The sequence below is a fragment of the Brienomyrus brachyistius genome, chromosome 10 (genome assembly GCF_023856365.1).
Source record: "Brienomyrus brachyistius isolate T26 chromosome 10, BBRACH_0.4, whole genome shotgun sequence".
Taxonomy (NCBI): domain Eukaryota; kingdom Metazoa; phylum Chordata; class Actinopteri; order Osteoglossiformes; family Mormyridae; genus Brienomyrus; species Brienomyrus brachyistius.
The window spans coordinates 29,563,831-29,583,588 of NC_064542.1; the positions used below are offsets into that span (position 1 = coordinate 29,563,831).

The 19,758-nt window shown below is 53.4% G+C and overlaps 1 protein-coding gene across 1 annotated transcript in view; it reads left to right on the top strand.

Annotated features, from left to right (window-relative positions):
• The window catches only part of diaph2 (diaphanous-related formin 2), a 251,640-nt gene extending 240,240 nt beyond the window's left edge, over positions 1 to 11,400 (top strand). Inside the window, 1 exon segment of the mRNA XM_049027740.1 lies at positions 8,540 to 11,400. Coding sequence (XP_048883697.1) covers positions 8,540 to 8,604 — 65 coding nt within the window. The 3' untranslated portion in view covers positions 8,605 to 11,400.
• The last annotated feature ends 8,358 nt before the right edge of the window (positions 11,401 to 19,758 follow it).

Here is a 19,758-nt window from a genome sequence, read left to right on the forward strand (position 1 = left end):
GCAAGAGGCGGCCGCAGTAAGGGTCCTGCCGTACTGAGAGCGGGCAACCAGCTTAACGTGGGACAGCACCACTTGACCGAAGGATTCTGGGAGGACACTGGGTTTCTTCGTTAAGCTACCTCTGATTGGAGGAGCGGCGGTGGCTTGCTGCCCAGTAGGGTGGGGCGGGCTACTAGCCTAGAGTGTGGTACGTCTCCAATCCTGAGGTCCATGCAGAGAGACACCCAGCACCTTCTCCATTCCCAGGCAGCCGGACAGCCACCCCGTGTCCCGGCAACGCCTCCGAGCTTGAAGTTCGGCTTTGCCCGTGTTCCTCTCGCCACCTCCTGCTTCTCCATGGGCGGGATATAAATGAGTGATGAGCCGTGTCTGTGAAGCGCCGTGCAGCTCGCTTTATTCAGACACCATGACTTATTCATGGCTGCTGGAATCATGTTGTTTGCTTGTTTTATTGAAAACCTTGCAGCTGAAGTGCCTGGCTGGGATTTCGGAATGTTCTCCGGAGGCCCCCCTGCTGAATCCCGCTTCCTCATGAATAAATCAGCATGGATGAATTTGTAATTCCTCCCCAAAACTCGTTGTTGGGGATCGTTGTTGGGGAGATCCCTCTGGGGCTGCACTTCAGTCACGTGGGCACTTTAAGAGCAGGCCCCGCCTCATGGCCCCACCCCCTTTTCCTCATCCAATTAAGTGTTTGATGGCTGCGGCCTTAATATTGTGAACTCAGACGATTACAGCCGGTTAATTGCCGTCCCCACTGCTGTTCTGATTGATCCGAAGTAATCTGGATGGATCTGAATTCCTCCCTAGGAACGTCTCACAAAACAGAGCGACGGATTTTAAAAGCTGCATTGCGTCTGCAGTTACCGGGTGGGGCGCAGTGGAGCCGCTCGTCAGGGAGGTCCGCCTAATTGGGAGCGGCTCCCCGAACACGGTCTTGTGTGTGACAGCGCCGTTTATTTGCCTAAACGCTCTCGCTCGGTGAAGTGCCCAGCATCAGCGCCTCCCACGTAACTCTGTACCCATTAGCCGTAAACAGTGACATCATTCACCGGGTAGGTCAGCAGGTTTGCGCCCCGGCGGGTCTGGTGGTATGCCGCCTCGCTGCCGCTACATCAGAACCAATCGCTGACGGAATCCGGGGGGTTCGATCAGAACAGAGAATGCTGGACCACCCCCCCCCCCCCCCGACTGGCGTCTGCTCTTATCTGCACCAAAACTGTTCCTCAGGTCTTAGGCACCAATTCCCTGCAGTGACCTCTGAGTTCATGCAGTGACCTCTGAGTTCATGCAGTGACCGCCAGCAGCCGGTCACGGTTTTCAGTCTGGTCCCCACTGCGTATTGCGTTGGGAGTTCCTGAAGGGTGGGGGGACCGTCCCCCTTGTGTTTGCGCTGCCATGACCCTTGACTCTGGTTCATCCCAACTCACACTGGTTTAGCACGGCTCGGCTCGGCTCGGTCTGAACCAGCCCACTTCCTATCGTTTGCCAGTACTTCAGCTACTCATATCCTGTTACCTAAGCTAATAGGTCATGGCAGATATGTAGCACAGGACGTTACCTGCTGCGGCAGTGTTCCGCATTCCAGACGGCCGACACAGACGGTTGTGTCTCCACGGCGAGTGTGGAAGCTTAACCCTTCGCTTCCTGCCCCGCCGGACCCGTGGTCCCTTTCCCGCACGGGAGCTGACGGATCCATGTCTTATCGGGATCAGTCCGCTGGGCTGTGCTTCTCATTTCCGCAGCAGTGACACAGCGTGCCGTGGCTCAATTCTACCTAAAAATATCACAGAATCCCCCCCCCCCGGCTGCCTCCGGAGTTGTGTCAGCTGTACTCAAAAATCATTTGCGTTGCATGGAGGAAAATGTAATCCTTTGTGTGGGGGTGGGGTGGGGGGGGGGGGGAGAGTATCGATCCGTCCATGTCACAATTTATATTTGTCTGTGGTATCTGGCTTCCTGATGGTGTGGGTTTGCCTCTGCATCCTACACCCCCCCCCCCCCCCCACTCGTGGGATGATCCATCAGACTGTTTACTTTATCACGCTGCCAAACCATCCATTTACACATCCATCTGTCTGTCAAACTGTATCTGAGCATCCATATTCGTCTAACTATCTCTGTGTCCAGTTATGCTGCTGTCAGTCAAGCCGCGAGGGGTGGGGCTTTGCTCTCACTGGCTGTCTCTGTACACTGCATTCCTGCCTTTCTGTGTAATGCCACTTGTAACTAATGAGGCGTGTCGGTGGCCTGTGGCAGCCAGGGTTCACCCGGCTTATGGTGCATTGTGGGTACGCGGTGTAGCACTTTGTGCCACTTTTGGTGGATTCAAGGAAAATGGGCTTTTTTCTGCTGTATCTTTCTAGCACTTTGGTCAAAACTTCTGCTGCCCTGGCACTGCTTCCCCCACCTCCACTTCCCTTCCTTGTGGCTCACTTTCCACCCCTGTGCCTCGCTTCCTGTCCCTTACGCCTCGCTTCCCACCCCTGTGCCTCACTTCCTGCCCCTTACGTCTCGCTTCCTGCCCCTATGCCTCACTTCCTGCCCCTTACGCCTCGCTTCCCACCCCTGTGCCTCACTTCCCGCCCCAATGCCTCACTTCCTGCTCCTACATCTCACTTCCTGCCCCTATGCCTCACTTCCTGCTCCTGAACTCACTTCCTGCCCCTGTGCCTCACTTCCCACCCCTTATGCCTCACTTCCTGCTCCTGCACCTCACTTCCCACCCCTATGCCTCACTTTCTGCTCCTGCACCTCACTTCCCACCCCTATGCCTCACTTCCTGCTCCTGCACCTCACTTCCCACCCCTATGCCTCACTTCCTGCTCCTGCACCTCACTTCCCACCCCTATGCCTCACTTCCTGCTCCTGCACCTCACTTCCCACCCCTATGCCTCACTTCCTGCTCCTGCACCTCACTTCCCACCCCTATGCCTCGCTTCCTGCTCCTGCGCCTCACTTTCTGACCCTGGCCTCATTTAGCTGTATACTCACCTTCCATTTCAGGTGTTTTTTTTTGCTGCTCCAGAACTCGGTGTCACTCTCTGCCAGTAACCAAAGATGAATGCTTGGGCTTTTCTGCAACTTCCGAGCTGCTGTCGCCTCCCTTCCGCTCGGCCTGTCCGCGGCGAGCGCTTTTCCAGGCCCTCTCGCCGCGGCAGTAATGTACTGCTTTCCTACCTCTAAAAAAAGCATTTGTTTATCGACGTGTGTAGTGATTCTCAGCTTTCCTGCGCTGTATTGTGTACTGAGCTGTCAGGAGACGTTACTCTCCAGCCTGGCTCCATTTTCAGGCACGCCGTGCCGGGAGGGGAACTGAACCGGATAATATGGGACAGGGGTGGGGGTGGGGCAGGGGCGGGGGGTTGTCTCTGCCTCTAGCGAAATCTGTTAGGATGCCTTTTAAATGAGGGTGTAGACTTCGGTCTGAGGTATGGGCTGGGGAGGGCACTGTGTTCCCGAGGGAGGGGCTGGGGGAGGCAGCGAGGATGGAGGATCCGGACAATCTGGGTCACCGGCACGCCGTCTGCCGAGGTGGGCAGGGTAGGGGGGTGGCAGTTAGCCCAGGAGGTGCACGCCAGTCCACCTGGGTACCGCCGTGTTCTGATCCGACACTTTCGTCAGACTTGTCGTGACACTCATTTCCCTTAAGGTGCTGGATGGCATTAAGTCACCTGTATCCAGGGCTCCAGTTTGCCATTACACACCAGATCGGTGTTTATGAAACGGGATTCTGGGATACGCAATGGCCTGGTGCCAACAGGCGGCGCTATTTATTAATCGACATGTTTGGGGGCTGGTCTCTCCGTCTCCCCCACATCGCCTCTCCGTCTCCCCCACATCGCCTCTCTGTCTCCCCCACATCGCCTCTCTGTCTCCCCCACATCGCCTCTCTGTCTCCCCCACGTCTCCTCTCTGTCTCCCCCGCGTCTCCTCTCCGTCTCCCCCACGTCTCCTCTCCGTCTCCCCCACGTCTCCTCTCTGTCTCCCCCGCGTCTCCTCTCCGTCTCCCCCATGTCTCCTCTCTGTCTCCCCCGCGTCTCCTCTCCGTCTCCCCCACGTCTCCTCTCCGTCTCCCCCACGTCTCCTCTCCATCTCCCCCATGTCTCCTCTCTGTCTCCCCCCGCGTCTCCTCTCCGTCTCCCCCATGTCTCCTCTCTGTCTCCCCCGCGTCTCCTCTCCGTCTCCCCCATGTCTCCTCTCCGTCTCCCCCGCGTCTCCTCTCCGTCTCCCCCACGTCTCCTCTCCGTCTCCCCCACGTCTCCTCTCTGTCTCCCCCGCGTCTCCTCTCCGTCTCCCCCATGTCTCCTCTCTGTCTCCCCCCGCGTCTCCTCTCCGTCTCCCCCATGTCTCCTCTCCGTCTCCCCCACGTCTCCTCTCCGTCTCCCCCACGTCTCCTCTCCGTCTCCCCCACGTCTCCTCTCCATCTCCCCCATGTCTCCTCTCTGTCTCCCCCGCGTCTCCTCTCCGTCTCCCCCATGTCTCCTCTCCGTCTCCCCCACGTCTCCTCTCCGTCTCCCCCACGTCTCCTCTCTGTCTCCCCCGCGTCTCCTCTCCGTCTCCCCCATGTCTCCTCTCTGTCTCCCCCGCGTCTCCTCTCCGTCTCCCCCATGTCTCCTCTCCGTCTCCCCCACGTCTCCTCTCCGTCTCCCCCACGTCTCCTCTCCGTCTCCCCCACGTCTCCTCTCCATCTCCCCCATGTCTCCTCTCCATCTCCCCCATGTCTCCTCTCCGTCTCCCCCACGTCTCCTCTCCGTCTCCCCCACGTCTCCTCTCCGTCTCCCCCATGTCTCCTCTCCATCTCCCCCATGTCTCCTCTTCGTCTCCCCCACGTCTCCTCTCTGTCTCCCCCTTGTCACCTATCTGTCTCCTCCACGTGCGCCCATCTCCCACCTGCTGTGCCCTCTTTAAATCTCCCCGTCTGAGAAACACATTTTGCGGAGGTCGCCAGTTGCCCCTGGTTTTGCGACCTCCTTCTCTGACCCCCTCAGATCTGAAGCTTCTTTTCAGGTTGATGCTCCCTTCGTCCCCCAAAGTAATTACTCGTACCTCAGAGTCGGAGCCTGTAGTTTGTGGAAATGCCGCCCCCCCTTCCCACGCCCCTGACCCCCATCCTATTTTTCTTGTCCTCTTGTTTGAGGGAAAGGTTTGTGACTGTAGCGAGGCCCACGGCTTGGAGCCAGACACTCTGCAGATGAGGGAGCAGATATCGGCTGTCTGTGTCGTCGCGTGATCTTGCCATGTTGATGGTGCATACGAAGCTTTCATTATTCTTATTGCGTTTTTCTTCTCTGCGGGTGCAGATTCGCCTGCGTTTCTGCATTCTTGCTTGTACATGTGCATCTGCCTGCGTGTGTTTTGACAGCCATTTGCATTTCTGCACCATAGGCGTGCGTCTTGGTGCCGTGATGTGTTTCTTTGTTGAGCAGGCTGTCGTTTTGCCGTCTGCGCGCTTACAGGTGCCCGTGTCGTGTGTGTGTGTGTGTGTGTGTGTGTGTGTGTGTGTGTGTGATTGTGTGTGTGTTTGTGTTTCTCATGTGTCTGCTTTGCTGGAAGCCCACGCTTTCAGTTTACCAATCTCAATTCTGTTTTGATCAGAGTCCAAGAAAATGGAAAAGCGTATCACTTTATCAGTTTATCGCTTTTTCTGAGTTAAGCTGAGGAGTAGAATTCGCACTTAGGGAGGTGCCGCCCCCCCGCCGATACATATGCTAGGGGTAGTAAAACATGAAAGTGTATTTCGACTCAGTCGACAGGGGGACCAGACGTTAAATCGGAATGCGGAGAGAGACGCTTAATCACTTAACCTCGATGGGTTTTTCCCGCCACATATAATCGCGCATATTTACGTTCATTTGATCCCGGAACGGAACGACAGCGAGGTTACTAATGGGGCTGTCTGCTTTACGGCTGACTTTAATATCGTAAAAACGCAGGAAAATGGGGCCAGTTTACTGCTGATGATGTAATTGGCTGCAATTACTAAAAAAAGATGACAGTGGTTTGCACGCCATTATGCCATTAATCCGTCCACGAGATCTAGTGGCAGATGCGGCGTCCAATCTAGCGATTGCGGCATGGCATGCCGTGTGGCCGTCTGGCATGTCCAGCCAATCAGGCAAGCATGGATGTAGATAGTCACTTAGCGCTTGGGGCATCTTTGATGTCTATGGCAAACCCCCTTGTCCCCCCGCCCCCATGATACAGTTGATTAGGAAACAGCTTCTAAATAGATTGATTGCACTCTCGGCTGGCCCCCTTGACATGTTGCTTAACACCTCTAAAACAATGGCAGCCCTTAGCATTTAATTAAGTTCTGGATTGCAGGCATTTCCCCACTGTATCCCATGATGTTTTACTTCCTCCACCTCCCCACCCCCCCCCCTCCCCACCGCTCCTCACCACCCTCTCCCGCTTCTGTGCTCCGAAACTCTGAAAGATGTCGCCTTGGGGAGAAGCAGGTAAAGAAGCCATCAAACCGACAACAGGAGACAGATTGGTGATCAGTGACGGAAACCTCTCTGTCGTATCTGCCTGCGTTTTTTTTTTTTTTTGTCCTGTAGAGGATGGCTTTAATATTCCTCCCTAGAAGAAACGGCTGCCATTTTTTCAATTGCTCCCTTAGGTCGTTGCGGGGAAAGTCAGGTGTTTACGCTGGCCTGCTGACGACACGAGGACAGTCTGGCCAAGGAAAGCTGCTCGGTGTGCCGTCGTTTTCATCATATAGGGTTTTTGCATAATGTGGGGTGATAACGTCGTTTTGACACTGCCTAACGTTGCCAGTGCCAGTTTATTGAGGTTCAGTCTTTGTAAGAAATCCAAGGTGTACCTCCGGGATGCCGTTGATGTTCCGTTTTCACTCCTGGTTGATGGAAATCAGTCGTGTGTCTGTCTGCCTCTAAATGGAGGCTGAAACAGGGCTGAGTCTCATGCAGAAATGATCCACACATCTGCAACTGTTTCAAGACAGGATCGCTTTTCGTTCAGGTTCCCTCCTCTCATTTTCTCCTTATTCACCCACGTCCCGACTCTCCATGCCGGTCCCCTCTGCTGCCTCCTCCCTCTCCCTCACCCTCCCACACGTTTTAATAGATGTAGCGCTTCTGACCTCGGCCGCGGTGGTGCTGGAGTCTCCGGTGGCTTTCCACAGAAAGGCTCTCCGAATGTTGTTAGGTCTTGTGGGGGATGAGGGTGAGGAGGAGCGAAACGGAAGTGCGGAGTGAGAAATGAGGTCACCTTTTGGGGAATTGCAAATTAATGGCAGAAATACAATGTGCATATTTTTGCAGCATTTTTTGAAGTCAGTTTGCTTTTTGCTTTTGTTCTCTCGTTTTTTTTCTGCACCAGTTGCTCGTTCACATTCTAGATTCTTCTGTTTGCTTTTTTTTTTTGCCCAGAAGGATTGCAAATGCTTGGGGGGGGGGTGATGGAGACTCAGGAATGATTATTGAAGCTGGTGCTGCTGACGACCGGTTTTCCTTTCTGGTGTTTTGACATTTGCAGTGCTCGGTGTTGCGTGACGTCAAATTGCCTGTCCATCTTAAATGCTCCCCCCGCCCCCCTTCTGAGATTTCAGTGCATCAGGCTCTTTGCCACTCGCCGCTGTGAATGCAGAGCTTTTTAGCACATGTGTGGCCATCATTTTGGGGTGGCTGCATACCACCCATCGGCTGGCATGACCGGCAGCTCCTCCTAGCTTCGTGAAGCCTCCTCAGTTTGGAATAAGGGGCTTTAGGATAAGCCATTGTCCCCCTGGCGCACCCTGAAGTCCAAAGGGGTGGAAATAAAGCCAAAATGTCCAAACTTCAGGAAATTTCAGCTTCAGGAGTGTCTCAGGGATGGGCAGTAGTTGACTGAAGAAGACCTGCTGCAGTGTTATTTTATAATGCAGCCTGTAAGCTTGGAGCCAAGGAAGACATCAGCAAGAGACCCACCGCTGCCTTCCATCCTATATATCTGCAACTGCCACCTTTAATTTCAGACAGCTATCCTGCCCCATGCAAGCCCATGCTCTGACTTTGCGTTACTTGTCGTCTGCCGAATCCTGCGAGTTCCCCCACCTTCCCCTTCTCCCTTCCCCCCTTGTCCAGTGCCGCAGTCATTCCCTGTACCCTTATCTTGCTAATGCATCGGGCCTGGCTCCTTCCTCTTCAGGGCTGTGCCTCTGCATCCAAATTGCACTCTCGGCCCTCCTCCTCCCCCACCCCCCCCGCACCCACCCCCGATGAGTGCTAGGAGAAACAGCTTTTGAGAAAAGCCCAGGAGCAGGTGCTCAGTGGGGTTACTGTGGAACCAGACAAAGGAGGCCTGATCCAAGCCCTTCACCCACTCATTCTCCTCCTGCGTTCCCTTAATCAGTTTGTTGCTTGTTTTCCACCCCCTGGTTTGTTAGTGTCCCTCTCTGTGTAGAAGAGATGTATCCCTAATTCCCTTTCCCACGTCTCCAGTCAACGCCTCCTCACCTCAGTAGTTTTTCTTCCTGTTAATCTTGTTTTATTTCCCCCGCCCCCCTCCCCGCTCTCTCTTTCTGGTGGAACAGAAAACCGGCACTTAGCCCTGGAGAGGTCCCGCTCTCGCCACAACGGAAACCCATCCGGCCGGTGACCTCAGCCAGATCTCGCCAGCCTCGGCCAGCCTCGCAGGAAGGAATCTGACGTGTGCCAAAGACGGAGCGTTGGGGGGGGGGGGGGGGGCATCTGGAGTGGAAGGAAACTGCGGGGTGAACCCGCGGGTTCGAATGGGACGGCTTGAGGGGCTGACAAACGCGGAGGTCCAGGACGGCCGGAGGGGAGCAGCCCGTCACCGACCAGCTGACGGTCTGGTGACCTCAGCATATTTATTTATTCCTACTGTGGCTTTGTTTGCGAAGGACATGTTTAATTACGCCTGCAGTTGATTTTAATCTCCTTTCCATTTTTATTTGCTTGTTTGCTCTCTGTCTGGCACGCTCACTCGCCCATCTGTCCCGCTTGGTGAAGCTGACTGACTTGTGCTGGTTTACTGCTGCCTGACTTTCAGCTTCACTCAATCAGCAGCAGAAAAACAAAAGAAACGGGAAAACAGAACATTCAGGTAACTTCTGGTCTGAAGTTTTTACATTTGTACTCTCTAAAATCGGGGGGGTGGGGGGGGGGGGGTAGACCTTTGCCCCAAACCAGAGGCGTCTTTTTTCCAAACCTTTATCTCCATGCCCCAAAAAGTTCTCCTCCGTTTCGATATCCTGGCCTGTATGTTCTACGCTCTACATTCCATGGAGGTTCCACTTTTCCCCACTGCGCAGATTCTGCCGTTATCTGCTGCACGTCGTTTATATCTGCGCTGAGACACGATGTGTAAATGAGAATTACGATGAGTTGTACATGCTGTGTGGAGGAGGATCCTCACGCTTGTTTCCATTATGGTGTTTCTGCTACCTTGAGGGTGCCTCTGTTGGCCGTCCCCAAGGAATACGTGGGTTAGCTCTGCTGCATGTAACAGAAAGGAAGTGGAGGAGGTGAATGCGGACTCTTGAGATGCAGGCTATGGTGTTGGCCCAGAGCTCGCAGATGGAAAGATGCAGCTCTCAGGCTCCCAGTTACTCTGGCTGGGATCAATCCCATTGAGAAGGTGAGGCCCTTCATCTGCAGATGTTTGTCAAGGTATGTCTTCAGAACCCCTAAGCGACGCATCACGGCGAACAGGGCACTGCCCTCTGCTGGGAAGTCCACTGGCAGACGACTCGCATGTGGGGGCACCAGAATCTAAGCCAAGGCAAGGCATGGAAGAGGAAGAGATGAGGCAGGTGAGGGTCATGCTATGAGGAGATGGCAGGTTTAGTAGTGGGTTCTACTGTCTCCTCGGATGGGATTTAGGATCCAGGCCTTCTAAACATTTCCTGTCTCCGATCCTTTTGATTCAAGAGCAGAGCACTGCACCTCACTGGAAAGCCACCATTGCCTGGGTGGGCATCAAGTGGGGGGGGGTGAATTTGTAAAGGCCCGAGACTGTTTCCAGAGGTGCCCCCCACCCCGGGTCTAGCCATGAATAGAGCCGGAAGCAGAGATTTCAGTCCCCGGTTTAAGGCGTGACACACCGTTCACCCTCCTGGCTGGCCCTCTCACTGAAGGGCTGGTCTCCAGCAACTAAAGAGAGCTTTTATTAATGGGGTTTTGTGTGTTTATATGTCTCGAGACTTGCATTTCCCTGCCCCGTGAAGCTGATCCATTCAAAAAGTGAGATAAATTAATTCTGTCGACGCACAGGAACACCGTCGAGTTCAACAGCCCACAGCGAAATACAATAAGCAATTTGAGCTGAGCGCATTTTCCAGATGTCTCAAAAAATTCTGCGGAAAATCTGATATTTTTCCCCATAAAGGAAGGCCATTAGGAGTCACATCGCAGGACGGGCGGCAGCAGGGGGGGGGGGCGGCAGCCCTTTGTCCGCCTGCTTACCTCGGTGCGATACCATCGTCGCCTGCACCCTAACCGTTCTGCTCAGCGCAGATTCACGTTGCCGCATCCCGTCACGAGCTGCCGGGGGTCGTTGCCGGCCGGCCCTGCGCTCCTCCGTTGCGGAGCAGGTGGGGCAAATCAGGAAGTACGGGCATATATAAGAAACAGTAAAAAATACTTATTTACTGTTAAAAACAGTAACATCATCAAGAGATTAAATAGCAGGTTGACATTTGAGCTTTTCCAGATGAAAACACTTAAAAAAAAATTGCGAGGACTACGGACAACGGGAAGAATCCTCAGCGAGCCCCAGAAACTCGATCGGAGCCGGAATGACCCCAGAATGTCTCTGCCTTACGTGATATGAGGAAGACGGCTATCATTTCCCTGCCTGGACAGCGTGTACGCTCCCTCGCTCTCTCTTGATCCATCAGGATGCAGCTAGTGCATGTTTCCTACGGACAGCTGCCACGCTGCCATACCCATATTCAGACCTCTGCCGCAAGCGAATCCTGCTGACTTGCGACCTGGGTGGGGGCCGGGGTCTCGAATGCCATTCATTTGCTTTTTTTGTGTGTTTATTTTGTCACGGAAATGGATGCCAATTAAACTGTGTGTAAGTAGAATGTCGATAGCAGAGTTGTGCCATTGGTAGAGTTGTTTACCCAGGTGGGGTGGGGTGGGGTGGGGGGTGGATTCTATGACGATGGAATCACATTTCAAACGGTGCACTTTAACCCGCTGTAGGCTGCCAGTTTGATTTTTAGGTTTTATTAAGAGTGTGGTCTGCCTCGGACGAACGCGGAGAGGAGACTGGAAAACATGAAGACCAGGGAAACTCCCAATAACCTGATTAAACAGCCATGACTCACACTGTTATGACCGCCATGTCAGATTGTCCTAAAACACTGTTTTGATTTGTAACATCTGTTTCTTTTTTGTCCTTAATAAAAAGAAGGGGGATGCATGCTGTGTTTGAGTGGATCATGTGATCGAAAATCGGACTTCATTCTCTTTATTTGTTCATTTATCTGCAGTTAGCAGCTCCGTGAACGTCTGTGGAAATCGACGCTTGTCTTACAAGCCGCGCGCAGCACAGACGGAGATTAACCGCGATTAACAGCATTCGGCTTTGCGGGGTTGTGATACTATCAGATGATTGCTTTGGTCCTCAGCTGGTCGTTTAATCCACAGCGGATGACGCGGTGCGACGCGTCGCTAACACAGCCTGAACCCTTTCTGCTCCGGGTCCCCGCGACGTACGGAGGAGCCGATCCCGGGCCTGGCGGCTGGAGGCCGGGCTTGGGAATCGATCGAATTCAGCTGAACTTGATTCGATTTACAGGCCGCGTACATGAGCACGTTGTTGTGAAACACCTTACGATTGAATTCACAGGGGGAATTAGAGCAGGCCGAGTGACAGCAGAGGGAGAATGGATGGCTACGTTCTGGGGAAGGGGAGAGGGGAGTATAGGTGCATAGAACATGAGTGTGACTGTAAATCTCCCCCATGCTCTGGCTTTCACATGCGACTGGGGGGGGGTGTGCGGATCTGCAGCGGTCCCGGGTTAAACGTCCTTTCTGTGGTGTCGCTGTGCTCAGCTGGCCGGCGGAAAACATCAGCGTGCCCCCGGGGCTTTGCGCCGATCTGCCGGCCCCCACAGAAGTACCACACTGAACCTCCGGGCTCGAGTGAAGACGTCGAGCATTTAGTCTTTGGGGGCGCCCCCCCCATAACTATCCAAGAACTTGAAACGATTCCTCTAATTTAAGAGCGGAGCCTTCTGTGCAGGGGGGGGGCTAGCACAGCTTGCGTGTTCATACATAAAACTCACCCGGGGCTGGTGTCTGCACTACTCGGGACTGGGGGGGGCGGGGGTGTATCCAGAGTAATGTTTGGATTCTTTTAAAATTCGTCCTGCCGCTGTGGTCTGGAGCCCCCCGCTGTGTCGGAGCGCGATGGCACAGAGCATGGGTGTTTCAAATGAGCCCCCCTCCATCTCCGGGACGCAGCCAGCCTCCTTCTCAGTACACACATAGAAACACCCAGTGCCCCGCTCCCCCCCCGCCCCCTCCATCGGCTCCCGAAGTCCCGCACGAGCAGCTTGGCGCCCGTGTCCTGCCGCCGGGCGAACACGGCACCATATGCGAGCTAAAGAAGCTCGCTGGTGTCTCGGGGGGTGGGGGGGCCCATCCGCACATACGCTTATAATATATCCTTAATCGCGGATCATCCGTGTTGTGATTCTCGTCTGCAGCGTCGGCGCTCACACAGATGGAGCCGATCGCAGGCAGTGGAGATGCTCCTCTCCGCCATACCCACAGCGCGTACCGCCAGTGCCAATTACCCGGTTTGTTCACATTTTCTTTAAACCCCTCCCCCCTCGGAAGCAAGGAAAGGCAGCGAGGCACAGACAAACAGACGGCACTGACCTTGCGGTGCGAGCTACCCCCCTCCCTCACCACACACACCCCACCCCCCCCATCCCAATGGGGTCGTCCATCTCTCCCTGCTAATTATACGATTCTGCTGTGCTTCGTCTTCCTGCGATTGAGCCCATCCTGAGCATGCGGCATGGACCACAGCATCTGTGATGGGGGGTGCTCACCGCTGGGGGGGGGGGGTTATTTTTACACCATGGTACTGTAAGTACCCCTTGACAGCCACTGAAGGATGAGCACAGCCCACACACACACTTCCTAAACAACCCCCCACCCAAACTCTCCATGCCGGTAAAACCGCGCACACACACATCACCTGACCAGCTGTCGAACGGACCACGCCTCAATCATTAAACAGTTACGCTTTCCCCACCTCCTCCAGTGTGTGTGTGCTGTTTGTTTACTGTGTTATGGTGTTGTGGACTGTCTGCTGTATTGTACTGCGTTATGTTCTGTCCAGTGTACTGTGTATCCTGTATGTGTGGTGTTTATTCAAAAATTCATATGAAACAGTTCTTTTTCAGCCAATGGAAGGTTAAAAATACTTTAAAATGATTGTGTTCTAAAATAGAATGTGCGAATATGAGGCTTTCCAAGTCTCTTCAGCGTGTTGTGCTTCCATTTCCAAACAGATGCTCACTCCAGCTGTGCTAAAACGCATCACGGACCCAATGTGACCAAACGCCACGTGTGCAGGAGGTTACCCCCCCCCCCCCCCGGGGTAACCTCATCCCCCAGTGAATCGTCCCTAAGAGCTCACGTGGATGCTGTAGTGGTCGTGTCCACCCCCCACCTCTTCTCCTCTAAGCCAGCATGTGACCCTGTCTCCTGTTTGTGAATCTGGCCAGCCCCCCCGGGAGTTCAGTGTGCCAGTGATGGGTGGGTGGGCTTTCTGGGTTGGGGGGGGGGGCGGTGTGCAGTTGTTTCTCACAGGAGCAGTGCAGTCTTTCGGAAGGGATTCCTCCCAGATTCTTTTTTCGCTCCCTAATTTCTCTTGCCCTCCCCCCTCCCCCCCCCACCAAAGCCGGCATCTACAGAAGGGGTGAACATGGAGGGGTAGTTATCCTCCAGCTACTAATGCAGGAAGTCACCATCGTTCAGAGCAGCACTTAAGATGCTGCCAAAACTGGCTTCTGCCCCGGAGGTTGCAGGTTTTAATCTCAGGCTGCCGGTTGCTGTTGTACCCTACAGCAAGGTGCCTAATTAAAACTACTTAAACAGCTTTTTATTTTTAAATATTCCGAAAATATTGCTGGAAATGACCTCAGCATGGAACACATGACCTGTTAAATAAAGAATAGAGTTCAGCATTTCTTCAGCTTTGCAGCTAATGCTGTATTTCCGGGATGGCTGTGCAGACACACACACGCACACACACGCACAAACACACGCACTCCGGGCTGGCCACGCCCCCACCCCACTGTCCTTTCAGCAAAGCAGCAAAGCATTCAGTCTCACCCACAACCTCCCCAGCCCGAACCCTAACCCAACATTATTAATGAGGCTCCTGCCAGAACGGAGCGGCGTCTCTCAGCCGCCAAAATGTTCAAAGTGGGCTGGGGCGGGCAAGTGGAAGACCAGCAAAGCAGCGTTTCATCTCCGCAGCTTCTCCTCTGGGCAGCGGCGAGACGACCGGGCCGCGCCGAGCGCCGTACATGAAAGCGGCCGAGGGGAGTTTTACCTCAATTAAGGGCCCTTTAGCCTTGTTAACATGTTAAGATACAGCAGGCTCCCGTATCGCAGCACAGCCTCCTTCCTCCCCGATTGCTCACGGTTGATGCCTGGAGTTTTGGCATCCGTATTTTCTGAATTATGGAACAACGGCACCAATCCCATCATTACCCCAGGTGACAGTTGGTTACAGAGCTGGGAACGTCTCTGCACAAGTGGTCAGGCCGAACCCTGTTCAAACGGCGTGATCCTTTACATCAGCTGATGGTTAAAATACCTCTTTGTTTGGGCATCTCCTCTGTCCAGAGTGACTGCAGATTTACGTGATAATCACACATATTAAACCAAGTTGTCTTTATGGTTTTTCTCTTCTGTGTTCAGTCGTCAGGCAGAGTCTGATGTATTGAGTGAATTGCTTGTCTGGGGGATGGGACCGTACCTCATGCAGGTCTCATCGCATCAGACTGGCAGTGTGACCAAAATGGCCGTCCCTGATCCATGGGGGCAAGGACACCCCCGGAGCGAGCGTCTAGGTGCCCTGACATCCCAGACAGCCCGGCTCAGCCATGCTCCCGCTCTGACAGCCCGCTGTGGTGTTCCGAAACTCATGCGCTATCCATGATGAGCCATTCCAGCTGTCGTGTGCCAACCCCCCCCTCCCCCCCGGCGACGGGCACGGGGACTGCTCGGTGCAGCCAGAAGAGATGGCTGTCTAGCCGCCTTTGGAGTTTTTATTTTTGCTTTGCCCTTAGCAGGTGGCCATGTTGATCAGGCCAAAAAAAACAAGCACAGACACACACACACACACACACTCTCCTCCCGCTCCGACCAGCTGTGTTGCCATAAAACACCACGGAGATGTCCCGGCTGTCCCCGAGGCAGGATCCGGCTCTGTCGGGCCGCGAGGCTGCAGATGTGACCGCGACCGTCAGACGCCCGCCGATATTCACGGGGGCTGTGAAGGACAGATAACACTGACTTCATTGTAGGAGCAGCGAGTCGCCGAGGATGTTTACAGACGTATTTACCAAATAATGTGCCGCAGACAGGCTCCTGGAGGCTCTGCCGCCAGTCCGCCACACCTGCTCCTTTTACTCCCCACCTCTTCCTCTCTTTTATCAGCATTTCATCCGCCATTTCTCCTTGAATTAGCTCCTGCTTTCACGGCATGCCTCGCCTCCAGTCTCTCCCTTTGTCCTCCTCGCCCAGTTGAGACGATGCCGATCAACAGGCGCACTGGAGTGAGGTGTTTCCAATCCGGAAAGGCGGCGGAGCGGAAAGCATGCCCCCCCCCCCAAGCCCATCCGGGCCCAACTGATCCTAAAACCACCCTCCAAAGCCATAAAGGGAATAGTCACACGGGCTGGGGTTCCGAGTGAATGACAGAGCGCTCGATAAAGTTCTGATGGCCCGTCTGGCGGGGGCTGTAACAGCCTTGTTTGTTTCTTGGCTTCCCCCACCCCCTACACCCAAACGACCGATGTGGAATCGTTTATACTGAGGCAGTATAGGAGGCCTTCTGGAATGTTCTCGGGGTGACATCCGAAGCTGTCCGCATGGGCCTTTATTCCCACCTCGGAATTCCGGGAATGTGCAAAGTGCTGTACCTCAGGAGTAATGCTGTGTAACATCTCAAGGATGGAGAGTGCCCTCCTGTAGGGAAAAAGGGGCCCCCGCATCGATATTTGGAAGCAGCACCCGTGATAGCTTCATTTTCCATCATTTGAGAAGCTCCCCCCTTTGATGGCCCCTTTCCAAGGCACTGCTGGCGTGGGGCGTCCCAGGTCACCAGCTTTGGTCCTTTTATAATGGTGGTGTGAGATAGAGCAGGGGAGCAGACCAGTGACACGGCAGGTCGTACCAGAAAATTTGATGCCTTATTTACTTATTTTTTCCAACAAGTAACTTTTATCCAGAATGCAGGGGATTAGGATTTAAATACACCTCCAGTGGGACTCACTGCTTAACGCATATGGAGAGACTGGGTCAGGACATCCATAAAATCCTCTGAGCCAGTCTGAGATCCCGCACGAGGGGAGAATCGGGGTGTGAGTAGATCACTGGTAGATCATTTGCATTACATGCGAACGTGGGCATCGGGACGAGAGTAACCATGGCAAGCGATGAACACAAGGGCGGCGCCAACGACACCCCAGTGGCTGCGGCGTGTGTGTACACCAGACCATGCGAGTTTAGCATTTCATGTTAGATTTTGTGTTTGCATGAACGCACCGGAACAAGCCAAACGCTCAGGGTTTATAAATGTTTCATTTTGTCGGGAGTCAGCAGAAAACCTGTTAACGACAAGCGACCAAATCCGTGTCAGACGTAGCGCTGCCTTCCTCCGCCACACCGAGACGGTTCCTCAAGCGCAAGGCTCTGTAATTCCGTTTAAAGCCATGCTTTGTCCTCACGTGTCTATTCAACAAAGTCTCCTAACTAGTAAAATGATTTTTTATGTGATTTAAGACAGCTGTGAAGGATAATGCCTAGGGTGCCTGGATCAAGTATATAGTCTGGGTTTGTCCTGGAAAATATCTGGCTGTGTTGCTCGGAGAAGCACTGGGCAATTTTTACGGGAACCTCAGCTTCACTGGTTGTGAAGTTAGTCTGTTAGGGTTAAATTCTCGCACCCAAATACTGATGTTGGCTCATTACTGTGCTTAATAAATAAACCATTTCGGTGTTTATATCACAATTGATGTGATGACGACTAACATTCATGAAAAGAGTGATTAGATATTTGTCTGATTAATAATTGATTTTGCGCTTAATCACAGCTCAATGAGGAATCGGGTCGAATCCTGGCCAGCTGTTGGAGAAACAGTATGTTATAGTAAATAGCTCATTTTCCCCGAGTCAGAGGCGCATCTGAGCGCTCCGAGGAGTCGCACTGTTATTAAACTCATTATCTGCCGTATCCAGGGTAACCCGCACATGACGATTTGACCCAGTCGGCTGTTTATGTGGCGTCATGCGGTTTGTTAGAACCAGTCAAGCTGATTTCCCCCGTTTCACATCACGCCACTCAACCCGTGGTCTTGCGATTAAAAGTCTGGGTCTGCAGTGGCAGTTATTGTGAGATTCCGGCTTTACCGGCACATTCTGCCACTGTGGAGGAAGGAAGAATTTGTTTCCACCAACCAGCTGATTATTCTGTGACTCTTTATACTCAACTGGTTGGTTGAACAAACAAAACCTTGGTCTAGATTTGTACTTTCTGGACCTGAACTTTCCGCCTCTCTCTCTAATGGATTTTACTTTATTGAGTAACTTCCCCAACACTGCAAACTGCCTGTGACACTTGGCCTTCAGTCTAGGTCAGTAAGGAGGGGGGAATGTCTAACACCTCTGTGTCTTTCCCCTCAGAGTCTAACCCCCAGGTGTCTAACCACTCGGTGTCTAACCACTCAGAGTCTAACCCTCAGACTCTTCTCTGTGGATCCTCCCATGACTGATGGCCTGTTTTATTCCCAGACCATAGAGGAACAAGGTGTAGCTGTGGAGGGGCTCATCTCTTATTGGACACATTGCTAGTACACCTATCAGAAGCTGGGCCCCCATGTGCAAATCCACACGTGCTTAGCGTGGGAGCACACTGATCACACATTACCTGTATGCATGAAATTCGGGGGGGTGGGGTGGTGAATGGACCCATCTGCTCCCACCGTAGTGCTCCGCCCCGCCACTTGGCTTGGCCACTGCCGGCCGCCCTCTCCCCTGGGGCACAGAGGGGGCAATCTGTCTCTTAAAGGCCAGCTGTGCTCCCCTCTTTTTCCTGGCCAAATATTCTGCCATCCAGCTGTTCACCTCAGGTGTAGGGCACCATGCCCCCCCCCCCATGCCCCCCCCCCCAGTGTTTGTTATATCTGGACTGTTTGCTGTGATGATCTTTGACAAGGACAACATGTGTCTCTCTATTGCAACGTGGCATGGCGCCGGAGTCGAATGCATATCATGCCGATTACGTATCACTTACGGCACAGTTACAAGTGCACATAACAGCCAATTACGTATTGGTTACTGCACAGTTACCTAACACATGTAACGGCCGATTATGTATCGGTTACTGCACAGTTACCTAACACATGTAACGGCCGATTATGTATCGGTTACGGCACAGTGGCAAACGCACGTAACGGCCCATTATGTATCGGTTACGGCACAGTTACCTAGCGCACGTAACGGGCGATTATGTATCGGTTACGGCACAGTTTCAAACGCACGTAACGGCCGATTATGTATCGGTTACGGCACAGTGGCAAACGCACGTAACGGCCGATTATGTATCGGTTACGGCACAGTGGCAAACGCACGTAACGGCCGATTATGTATCGGTTACGGCACAGTTGCAAACGCACGTAACGGCCGATTATGTATCGGTTACGGCACAGTTTCAAACGCACGTAACGGCCGATTATGTATCGGTTACGGCACAGTTGCAAACGCACGTAACGGCCGATTATGTATCGGTTACGGCACAGTTGCAAACGCACGTAACGGCCGATTATGTATCGGTTACGGCACAGTTGCAAACGCACGTAACGGCCGATTATGTATCGGTTACGGCACAGTTGCAAACGCACGTAACGGCCGATTATGTATCGGTTACGGCACAGTTGCAAACGCACGTAACGGCCGATTATGTATCGGTTACGGCACAGTGGCAAACGCACGTAACGGCCGATTATGTATCGGTTACGGCACAGTGGCAAACGCACGTAACGGCCGATTATGTATCGGTTACGGCACAGTTGCAAACGCACGTAACGGCCGATTATGTATCGGTTACGGCACAGTGGCAAACGCACGTAACGGCCCATTATGTATCGGTTACGGCACAGTTACCTAGCGCACGTAACGGGCGATTATGTATCGGTTACGGCACAGTTTCAAACGCACGTAACGGCCGATTATGTATCGGTTACGGCACAGTGGCAAACGCACGTAACGGCCGATTATGTATCGGTTACGGCACAGTTGCAAACGCACGTAACGGCCGATTATGTATCGGTTACGGCACAGTTGCAAACGCACGTAACGGCCGATTATGTATCGGTTACGGCACAGTTGCAAACGCACGTAACGGCCGATTATGTATCGGTTACGGCACAGTTGCAAACGCACGTAACGGCCGATTATGTATCGGTTACGGCACAGTTGCAAACGCACGTAACGGCCGATTATGTATCGGTTACGGCACAGTGGCAAA